At 43.6% G+C, this 12,397-nt stretch overlaps 1 protein-coding gene across 7 annotated transcripts in view; it reads left to right on the forward strand.

Annotated features, from left to right (window-relative positions):
* LOC306921466 (striatin-like) overlaps positions 1–12,397 on the forward strand; it is a 53,272-nt gene that overhangs the window by 14,660 nt on the left and 26,215 nt on the right. For 6 of the 7 annotated variants that reach the window (XR_013789772.1, XR_013789773.1, XR_013789774.1 and 3 more), the window contains exons 2-4: positions 5,317–5,420; positions 7,161–7,234; positions 8,317–8,401. Coding sequence is in view for 3 of the 7 variants with exons in the window: in XM_079498595.1 (XP_079354721.1) it covers positions 5,317–5,420; positions 7,161–7,234; positions 8,317–8,401 (263 nt within the window). In the remaining 4 variants the exon portion in view is untranslated. The remainder of the gene's footprint in view (positions 1–5,316; positions 5,421–7,160; positions 7,235–8,316; positions 8,402–12,397) is intronic. The other variant, XM_079498596.1, reaches the window with a different exon arrangement.

Genomic DNA, 12,397 nt, shown 5'->3' on the forward strand with positions numbered 1-12,397 from the left:
TAAAAAATGGCAAAATATGACTCCTAACGTGGTTGAAGTGGGACTCATAAAATGTCCCTGGGACTCATTTCTAAAAGACTATACCTGCATCCCGGTACTCATTACATTGAAAACCTATTTACATCACTGAGCCTATATTGCATACATTGCATACAAAAAAACTGAGTATGTATTTTTGATCTATAAGGCTCATTTGAAAGAATATATTAAGAGTAGGCTGCCTATATGACAGCCTTTTAAAATGTTTATAGCTAATATTGGAATCTTTCACAGATGTGCTACCAAATCACTAATTACATCATTCCAGTCTGTTTTCACGAATCTGGGTCAAATCAATTAAGCAGCAGGAGCTGCCTATAAGATCCCCTATTCTCAATATTAAATAAAAAAGATGTATGTTTATCATACCTTTTTTAATTTTGGACTAAAAAACATGCTGGCCTGAGAAACCCGTTCTCAATGACTTACTTCTTTATTTAGGTAGCGCACAAATATTTTGAATGCCTTCGGCAGAGTTCAAATGAGGCATTTTAATCTAGATTAACTCCAGGATTGCAGTGAGATTAATCTAGATTATCTATGCCCACCACTAATATATATATACATATATATGTTGCGACAATGTTGCGTGTTCACTGCAGTGTTGATTACTTTTTGGATAAATTGAATAATCGAGAAGTACTTTTTATCATTTGTTATAAAAACTAAAATGTAATCGTTTTCGATGAATCTAATTAAACATCTAAGACCTATTCTATACTTTGTCAAACAGTGACCCACAAAAAATGTGAAAATAAATATCAAATTAAAAACGTATAAAGTTTCTCCTCCTTAGACCTACTCTGATGATACATCATCACATGTCATGATCGATCTCAAGGTTGGGCGGTTTTGCTAAATTTAAAACCCCGGTTTACTATGACCAAAACACAGCAGTTTCCGGTTTTACCGTCTAATTTTAACGTGGCCATGCGTTCGCATTATTTAATTTTGTTAATCAGAGACTGCTATTACAGTCTATCGCCACAAGATGGCCCCTTTCGCTATTGTAATGTATCGTCATGTTCGCCTGTCTTGTCCCTCTCTGCCTACGTAGTGTATTGAGCCCCCAGCCACAGGCAAACAGCGTTGCCTCAACTTGCCTGGCTGCCTGCTCCGAGTAGATCTCAGTGATTATTTTACCCATTACATTAGTATCTTATGATGTGACAGAAACGAGTCATGGACGCATCCATAAACAATGCGTGACGACACGCTGTAAGCTTGTAGATCGGCTATTTTCTGCACGCGCTCCACAGTACGGCGACGTATAATTAATTCTAGATTGGAAGTGGAGGCGCAGCTCAGCAGCTGTACAACTCGCATCAGATTATTTCAGCATGATCCACTGAGTTTAGTTTATGCCTGACAGAGAATGGGCCAGTTGCTGATAGGAAATTTGGCAATGCTGAGCTGCAACAACAACATCTTTTCTGTGACTGTCCACAGCATAGCTCTGTTTCATAGCGATCCACAGCAACAAGTGATTTTGTGACTTTAAGTAAACCACACAGCATACAGCACACACACACACACACACACACACGGCTATCTTATTATTTAGCGCTTGTGTGCCGCTTGGCTTCAGCGTTGCTGGTCATGGTGCACGTTAATTTTCTTCTCACTCCGCTCGACCAGAGAACGGGGAGGCGGGCGGGGGAGAGCACGGCAAGTTAACTGGCACAAGAATTTAGTCAGACACAGACGGACGGATGGATCATGAAAACTAGCCATTCTCTACTGCTTCCGTAAACAATAATCACGGCCACCCAACGCTCATGTCAGGTGAAACGGTTTGGCTGGACGAAACCTTAATGATATAATTAAACCGTATCAAACCGTGAAACCGAAATACCGCACAACCTTAATCTCATCACAAGATGAAACTCGGTCTCTGTGTTGTTTCATAAGAAACTAGATCTAGAGCATCTGTTTGGGGTTGACCTATTCTAGCTCCCTGGCTCTCCTCCTCATCCCTCCCCTCCTCCCCCTTCCCTCCTCTCCTCTCCTCCCCTCCCCTCCTCTCTCCTTTCCTCTAGACATTGCATTCTAGACATTAGTTAGTTCTAACTAAAGTCTAGACAGCAGCATATGAAGTAAAGAGCACATATCAACCAGCACCCCCTGGGGGGAGGGGAACACAACACCCACACTTCCTCCTGCTCCTCAATCTCATTTGCAGTTCCATCCATCCATCCATCCATCCATCCATCCATCCATCCATCCATCCATCAATCATTTGGCTTTTGTATGGCTTTTGGTGGTTTGCAGAGGGAGGATTGTAGGAATGCCAGCTGAGCTTGTTAACTGAAGTCTGTGTGCGTGTGTGTGCGTGCGCGCATGCTCTGACTGTCGTGGTTGTGACCTGTGGCAAACAAGATTTTTTCTGTATCTTCTATAGCTAGTCGACTAGTCTATTAACCAATGCTGCCCCTACTAATTGTTTACAAAAAAAAACAGACACACGCAAAAAAGGAACAATAGGGTGCTCAAAATGTATTTTGCACTCAAACACTGAGGCTAAGTGTATACAGTACTTCTGTGCGCAGTGATGAGCCGGAGGAATATCTGTCTAGTTTAAATATGAATTGTTTCAAGATTTAAGAAAATAATTATGTATTATAAAATTATGTCAGTAATAATATTATTAAAACACATTCACTGCCATTGACGGAATATTCCATCATTTAAAAGTATATTCAGTGATTTCACTTAATTCAAATATCACTTATTTTTTCTTATTTTTTTGGATAATCCTCCCTACTATAAAGGGTGCTGACCATATAAGGAGTTCCTCCCTGTCCCCAGTGAGCCCCTGGGGTCAAAAAACCCTAGTTTCGGTTTGGGCTTTGGGTGGCAAAGCCTTCATCCAATCAGGATGAGAGGGGCCTTCATCCAATCATGATCGAGTGGGGCGGGCCTTGGTGCACGTGCTGTTGGTCTGTTGTACTTCCCCCACTGTAGAGCGTGCATGTGCACATCTTGTTACCGGGGCGGACCAGGTTTTTTTTTCCAAATCACTGAATGCTCCTTTAAGGGTGTTTATAGGTTGAGTTAGATCGCGCTAGTCACCACCGTATGAATAGCTCTCAGTTGCTAGGCAATTGATAACAGGAAATGAAACGGAAGGGAAAAAAGTCCCCTCCGTCCGCCTCCATGTAAACAGACTTTTTAAAATGCATTTATATCTCGAATTCTTTTCCCAGATTGTGTTTTTAACCAACCTTTATATGCGGCTCATAAATAAAGCGTCACTGCTCGCCGTTACAAAATATATGTTTTGGGTGAATTAAATAACGATTGCACAAAACTTGACTTAACTTAAAGTAGTGTGATGGATGTATGGACACAACACTGTAACATCTGTAACCTCAGCAACCTGTCTGTCTTCAGTTTCCACAGTAGCTGATGTCTTGCATCAAATTGTACTCTCTCAACTCTTTGCCATTGTTGCCATAGTTACCCAGCATCTTGACTCATCCGTTTGCAGGGGGGTGGGGGTGTTTAGAAGTCCAGTGCTGTTTTATTTAAAGGTGTCTGCCTTATTAACACGCAAAACGTGAACTTGTACAGTAGATCAGCTATTTTAAAAATATGAAATATGTCAGTCATTTATAGACATTTTGAGGACCATTTTCCTGGTCTTCACAAGAAAAATGGTTTTATGGTTGCAAAAGATTTTTGAAGGTAACTTGAGGTTAGGATTAGGACATTTGGAACTTTGGTGTAGGGATTATATATATCTGAGTTACACTTAGTAACTTGCACCTTGGTGTCGTGCACTGACAAATTGCTGATCTACAGTATAAGCCCTTTTGTATTTTTCGTTAAAATAGCACATTGTGCTTACGGCCCATCAATGGGCCCCTGGCCCACAGGTTGAGAACCACCTTCAGATACTTTTAGTTTAGTCCAAATGTTGTGTTAACCCTCATAAATCACATCATCGGCTACAGCTTCCACTTGACCGGCGCTGCTGACCCCTCCATAGCTCAGATGGTTGTTATTGGTTCCCACGACGTCTTAAGACTTAACGTCCGTCCCGTGTCTCCAGAGCGTGAATGAAGACGGACATCTGTCTTAAAAAGTCTTAATGTACTTAATGCCGTGTGGAGACACAAGGTGGGCCTTTTTTGCGGGGGCACAGTTGCGCTGTCGCCTCACAGCTAGAAGGTCCTGGGTTTGATTCCCAACAGGGACACTGTGGGTCCTGGGGGCGTGTTCTCTCCTCCGCGTCATCAGTGCCCACATCCTTGGTGGGGTTGGCGAAAGGGCCTTTCTGTGTGGAGTTTGCATGTTCTCCCTGTGTCCCCTGGAATAGGTACTCTCACACATAATATGATGATGAGAAGCGGCCTGCTGACTCCTCATGCATTGAAGGAAGCATGAGCTCATTTTGGGGCTCATCCCAGGTTGGCAGAGGAAGAGTAGGGCCCAAGATTAGAGCTTAGGCAATTGGCACCGGGTGAAAATGGATGACAAAATAATGGGATAAAATCTAAATATTATTAATAATTAATAATAATAATAATAATAAAATATATATATATATATATACACATACATACATGTTTTTTTGTTAACATGGGGCTGAACCACACATGGACAAATGAATAACATCATCAGCTTGCGACAGGCATTGTCCCCCTTGAGTAAAAGATGAACTGGTTCAAAAGAAAAGAAAGTCTGGACCCGCCCCTGCTCCTACTCATGGCATCTAGGCCACTCACATCCTCCGGGACAAGCGCTACCGTATGTTCCACGCTCTCTCTTACATCATAACAGGCATTGTTGTGTTTTTGTCATCATTGCTGCTCCAAGGCTGTGGAGAACATCTCTCTCTCTCCCTCTCTTGACATGTTGACTTGGCTTTTCAGAGTGACTGAAGATGCTGTTTGTTTGTTTGTTTGTTCTGTGTACTGTAGTCTCTGCTGTGTCTTTTTACTGCATGACAGACAGACAGACAGACAGACAGACAGACAGGGTCAGTGAGTAGCTCATTATGTCCATTGAGCCTCATGTCTGTCTGCTGTTTGTTTACAAAAATGCAACATAATTAAACAAGTTGAGATGGAGGGAAAATGTGATTGTAATGCTTTTGGATTACATCCTGAGTTGTATTCTGCTATTAACTGTCACTACAGAAAATGTCTTGCATATCAGAACAAATGAAAAGAAACATATTTGGCTCTGCATAATTTGTCCTACATCTATAGGTTAACGTGTTTGTGTGTGGTGTGTGTGTGTGTGTGTGTGTGTGTGTGCACGCGCGCACAGGCTCAGATAGCCTTCCTGCAGGGGGAGAGGAGAGGTCAGGAGAATCTGAAGAAAGACCTGGTCAGAAGAATTAAGATGCTGGAGTACGCTCTGAAACAAGAGAGGTAGGTACGCAACATTGTTTAACACAGTGCTTCTTTAACATGCCAAGGACCACCACATTGTTTAACACAGTGCTTCTTTAACATGCCAAGGACCACCACATTGTTTAACACAGTGCTTCTTTAACATGCCAAGGACCACCACATTGTTTAACACAGTGCTCCTTTAACATGCCAAGGACCACCACATTGTTTAACACAGTGCTTCTTTAACATGCCAAGGACCACCACATTGTTTAACACAGTGCTCCTTTAACATGCCAAGGACCACCACATTGTTTAACACAGTGCTTCTTTAACATGCCAAGGACCACCACATTGTTTAACACAGTGCTTTAACATGCCAAGGACCACCACATTGTTTAACACAGTGCTTCTTTAACATGCCAAGGACCACCACATTGTTTAACACAGTGCTTTAACATGCCAAGGACCACCACATTGTTTAACACAGTGTGTCTTTAACATGCCAAGGACCACCACATTGTTTAACACAGTGCTTCTTTAACATGCCAAGGACCACCACATTGTTTAACACAGTGCTTCTTTAACATGCCAAGGACCACCACATTGTTTAACACAGTGCTTCTTTAACATGCCAAGGACCACCACATTGACATGTATTTGACATGTTTTGTGCCAGGGACCCCCAGAAAAGAGATGTTGTACCTTGAAGATTAAAACAAAAACGTTTGATCCACTGTGAGCTTGTAGATCTGATATTTTTGAATAGCTTACTAAACATAAAGTGGTAAAAATGATTGTGACGCCATATCAACTACCTGGAAACCCCCCGCCCTTAAGTACTCCTGGGGGTCCCTGGATGATTGAACAATTATAAAAACAAGAATCTTGCAGCCCTAGATAGTTACAATACATTGTTGTAAACTGCATGACTACTGCCTTTATAGACATTATTTAATTCTAGAAAATAAGGTACCTTATGGCACAAATTAGAATGGGTGTCCACTGACCTTTGGTCCTCAGTTGTCTCGCACACACGCACAAACCCGCACAGGTTACACAACTGCACACAAATGATCGTGGGAAATGGAATGACACACGTTCAAATAAGTGTGTATAAACTGACATGGGTTCATGACCCTGAGTTCCTGACACATGTAGTCAAGATTAATGGAGTGAAATGGACCCAAACCAGTACACCAAACCCCCCTGCCACACACACACACACACACACACACACACACACACACACACACACACACACACACACACACACACACACACACACACACACACTCTCTCTCAATTTCAATTCAAAGTTTTATTGTCATGGGAAAGCAAAAAGCTACATTGGCAAAGCAAAAAGGTGGAACAATACAGGGATTATTACATTTCACCTAATTAACTAATAGTAATCCAATTATTTCATTTAGTTTAACCCCTCATTGACCCATAACCAGATTATTCATGAGATTATATTCATGAGATTAGGCTCCATGCGGAACAGATCAACCTCATCAAAGTAGGGCTAATAGACACACACACACACACACACACACACACACACACACACACACACACACACACACACACACACAAAAAGATGTGTTCGCTTTGTGTTCGTTTCGTAGCTGTGTCAAAAAAAGTATGTTACATTTTATGTCTATTTTTAGGCCAGTTTTGCAGTCTCTTCATGATTATGTGTGATGAAGGTAAAGCCACATAGTGTCAGCTGTAATAGAATAATACGTGTGCGTGTGCACGTGCGTATGTCCTCAGGGCCAAATACCACAAGCTGAAATATGGGACGGAACTCAACCAGGGAGACACGAAACCTCCTTCTTATGACTCTGGTATGTCAGATTGTCTGTCTGTTTCTTCAGAATAATCATTCACATTGTGAACATGATAATAACAGGGCTGATGTTTTATGTTGTAATACAATTCTATTTGATGTTTTTTTGTTGGTGAAAGTTGCAGGAATAGTGTGTGATATTAAATGTACAGTAAACTTACTCTAAACCCAGTCATTGTTTAGCTATCATCATTGACTGCCATGCCACGTTCAAGAGACTTTAGGAAGGAAGAAAACCTAAGGCTAATGGTGGGTATGCGCATGCATAAAGTGAGTGACAAATCGAGTGGCACAGTGAGTTGAACGTTGTTTAACTTTTTCTGTGGCATCTACGTTTATAAACGTAGCTAGGATAATGGTGCCTACTGGCGCTATCTATGCGTATGTTCGTAGACAATCGTATACTCCATATATGAATGCGCCGTCCGTCTGTTTACCTTTTAGCATTGCTCCGGCTAATGTGGAGAGCCCCCGTCCCCATCAGCGATGGGATTTTTAAATCCAGCTCCGTTGAGCCTCCATTATAACAGGATTTTCAAAGCGCCGTATCTCCAAAGGTTCGAGAGCTGTCCATGGTGGGGCGCCGTGCACCCGACGATCGTACATCATTTGTGAATTTGTACCGCATCGCTGAGAAAATGTTGCTAGGTAAAGGCTGTGAGCTAATGCGAGTGGTATTGTACTCCCTCACAAAGGCCCCCACCTTCCAAGTTTAACCCAGAAGGGAAACGAGCTCCGTAGAGTGAGAGCAGACGGGCAGCATTTCTTAGGTGTGCGCATGCTAACACTAGATGGCGCTAAATGAGTTAATGCAATAAGATCAGACTTTCCTGTTTGGATGTATGGGCTGTCAAGGCCTGAAAGTTGTTTTTTTGCCACTCAGTAGATGTTCCCGACCGTATAACTTCCGGTATGATGATGATGTCACGTGCATATCCTCTATTCATATATAAAGGCTAACCTTCTGACGTGGGAAAAAAACCTCTGGTTCCGACAGGCTTTCCGACATGTCTCTCTCTCTTATTCTCTCGATCGATCGATCAATCTCTCTCTCTCTCTCTCTCTCTCTCTCTCGCTCAGATGAAGGAAATGACAGTGATGAACCCAGTCCTCTCAACAGCTCTCATCAACTCAGCTGGAAACAAGGACGGCAACTACTTAGACAGTTAGTACACACACACACACACACACACACACACACACACACACACACACACACACACACACACACACACACACACACACACACACACACACACACACACACACACACACACACACACAGTGAAGCCAAAGTCAGCCCATTGTGTTGTAACCTAAGTGTGCGCCTTTGTAGTCCAGTGTCTTGATGTGAAGGGAAACGGGTCTCCAGCCTTCTTTTTTTTTTAAAAACTTATAATTTTTATCCCACGGTTTTGCAACCCATCTTCACCCAGTTTCAATTATCTAATGTGATCCTGGGCTCTACACACCCTCCGCCAACCTGGGGAGAGCAACGGACTGACCTCATGCTTCCTTCAATGCATGAGCGTCCAAGCTGCTTCCTTGCACCTTACAGGGGGAGTTTCCCCGGTTGGACGTAGCACGTGGAAGGAACACGTTATTCCAACCAGTTCCTTTCCCCTCCATCAGGCGCCCCGGCTGGCCAGGGGGAGGCAGTTTAGAGACCAGGATTACTGCATGTTTTTGTGAGGGTACCACCTACCCTAAGGGACACAGTCTCTAGGGTACCACCTACCCTAAGGGACACGGTCTCTAAGGGACACGGTCTCTAGGGTACCACCTACCCTAAGGGACACGGTCTCTAAGGGACACGGTCTCTAGGGTACCACCTACCCTAAGGGACACAGTCTACCCTAAGGGACACGGTCTACCCTAAGGGACACGGTCTCCCCTAAGGGACACGGTCTACCCTAAGGGACACGGTCTCCCCTAAGGGACACGGTCTCTAGGGTACCACCTACCCTAAGGGACACGGTCTCTAGGGTACCACCTACCCTAAGGGACACGGTCTCTAAGGGACACGGTCTCCAGCCTCCTAAGGGACACGGTCTCCAGCCTTCTTAACACATTGAGAGCCCACGCAATACTGCCCAAAATCACTTTCACCTAGAAAGTCCATTCACATTTTTTATAATTCAGCTGACTGTGGAGACACATGCTGGAACTTTTTACTTTGAAATGTTTTATAGTTTCTGAGTTATTTAATTTAAACGCCAAATGCATTCTCAATGGCGAAAACACAAACTTTGGCACCACGTGTTAAAAAAAAAAAAAAAAAAAAAAAAAAATGTTTTGATTTCTCTGATTTTTTTTTAATAAAAAATAAAAAATAAATAAAAATATATATATATATATATATATATTTTGAAAGACGTCCACAGACGTCTTGGGCTATGCACGTGCGGTAATACCCAGGACGTCCACAGACGTTTTGGGCACAAAATGTGTTAACAAAGAACCCCAGCTGTGCACTCTTTTGCTCGTGCATGTACTTCTCCCCGCCTGCAGTTCCAGCTTTGGCCAGTTGGGTGGGGCGGCTTCAATGTTTCCCAGCCGCTCTGGGGGCCTGGCGTGGACAAAGACTGTATTGTGTGTGGGTGGGTGGGTGTAGGGATGAGACAGGCACTGGCCTACACCAAAGACAGAGGCCCTCATTTATCAACCGTGCGTACGCCAAAATATGGGTGTACGCCGAAATTACCGCAATTTTCGGCATTTACGATTTGCGCCAAAGACTGAAAATGATCTTGTGCCAAGACAAAACTCACGTCTGGTCGGGAGCTGTCGTACGCTTTGTCCTCACCTGTTTTTCTGTCGTAGAACAGCGGAGCAGCATTGTTTGACCAGCTGAGAGGCTGTCACAGGCATCTAAACATATGTATTCACTCCTAAAATGTTTATATAAAACTGTATAGGTATATATGGGCTAAATACATATAAGATGTGTCTTTGTGTCATATGAAATTAGTAGGAGATTTCCAACTTTACAAGTAATTAAAATCGCGCAATTAAAAACAATGTTGCAAGTTAGATGCTTAAGCCATTTAAACAGTGTTTTGCATGAGCGCATACATGCGAGGATTTGGGCTGTCTGTGCTGAAATATTTCCATGACGGGACGTTGGAGAGTACTATAGGCTAGTGCAGTGCTGCAGCTGCGGAGAGTCCCAACGTGGGTAGCCTACTGTAGCCTAATCTACAGCAGGCCGATGTCTTTCTGGAGTTACGGTATGTGCAATCTCCTCCTCGTTTAATAAACCCGACGCGTCGCTCGAATGCCAAATGTACCGTGCCAGCGCACGTGGGAACCGCATCGGAGATAAAGGTAGGCTACCCAGCCAGCCCACCACCACCAGTGCCCAGCCACTGCAGCGACTGCGAGGCAATCTAAATAGTCTGTCGAACGTGCGGTGCATGGTCAGTTGGTCACGGTCACGGACGGACCACAGTGATAGAGAGAGACAGACAGACAGGACAGGAGGAGCACCTATGCAAAACAGCAGCGTGTGTGTGCCTATTTGTTATTTAATTCATGGTTCACAGGTTCAGGTTTTCGTTCACCAATATATCTTGTTGTATATTAAATTAAAAAGACTTTAATAATTTAATATACAACTAACAACACAGTGACAGTTGCTTGCAAATTGCGATATGTATGTGCGTGCGTGCGTGCGTGCGGGGGGGTGATGCGGGCAGCAAGGGAAGCGAAGCGAGAGGAGAAACAGACAGCGTAGTCCTACAGCTTTATTTAATTCATGCAGGTTTATTTATTTAAGATACAACAAGTTGCTTGTGCGTGCGTGTGCGTGCGTGCGTCTGTGTGTGTGTATGGGAGTGGGCAGCAAGGCAAGCGAGTGAAACTTTCTTTCCCTGTAACCATGGTTTCCAGGTCGTATTGCAGTTGTTCATGTCGCAAAACCGAGGGCGCGGCTAGATTTTATAGGGCGTGCCAGATTGATTTCAGCCGTCACATTTATCACTGCTAGGAATGAAATTAGGAAGGAACAGCTGTCTACGATCACTTTGTAAATGCCGACCCGACGTGGGTGTACTACGAATCCTACACTCGAATTTGGGGCAGAATTTGCACTCAATTGATAAATGAGGGCCAGAGTCCCTGGGTTTGTGTGACCCTTGAACCAGGGTCACGAATTGCCTGGAAATGGAGAAAGAGAGAGTGAGAAGGAAGACTTGAGAGAGGAGAGGATGAGAGGGAGAGAGAGAGAAGGAAGAATAGCAGGAGAGTAAGATGAAGTGTAAAGAAAAGCAGAGCAAAGGATGTTGTGGTTCAGTCCAGAACGGAAGGGGTTAACTTAAACTGTTGTACCAAACACTTCATATTGAAACCTTATTACTGTCTGTTCAATGTTATCAATATATTTTACACCTTGATCAATATGATCAATATTATCTGCATGTTTAGTGTGTTAAATATGATCAATACATATGTTGATAGCCTGGGGACAGACATTTTAATCAATGTAGCAATCTAGTTATTGTGTGTGTGTGTGTGTGTGTGTGTGTGTGTGTGTGTGTGTGTGTGTGTGTGTGTGTGTGTGTGTGTGTGTGTGTGGGGGGGGGGGGGGGGGGTAACTGCTGTCGTTAATGTACTGTAAGTGATGTGCACACACAATCATTGTGTGGAAAATGGTGTATGTGCGCTCGCAGACATGTTTTGTGACTATGTGGCAGTGTTTGTGTGTGTCCATGTTTTGTGAAGGGAGTGCGCGTGTGTTTCCACGTTTGTGTAGGGACAGTGTGCATGCATATGCGGTTGACAGGAACTGTGAATGGAGGATTGTGTCGAGGCGTGCAGCCCTCCTGCGACCGCAGAGACTGGTACAGAGAGAGAGAGAGAGAGACATACAGAGAGAGAGAGACACACACACACACACACACACACACACACACACACACACACACACACACACACACACACAAACAGAGAGAGAATATCTTTACTCCTCTGTCTTCTCCTCTCCTGTGGTGTGTGGAGCTGGTACATTCAAATTTCCCGTGGTTCTTCAGAGTTGTACTTTGGGTTTATCTCCATAGGGGAGGTACAGTATGGAACATCTCTTCCTTCTCTGTGATTTTGTGATGTGGTTAGACTAGAGGTAGAGCCCAGTTTTTTGTTTGTTTTTGTTTCTTTCTCACAG

Source organism: Electrona antarctica, assembly GCF_951216825.1.
Source record: "Electrona antarctica genome assembly, chromosome: 4".
NCBI lineage: Eukaryota > Metazoa > Chordata > Actinopteri > Myctophiformes > Myctophidae > Electrona > Electrona antarctica.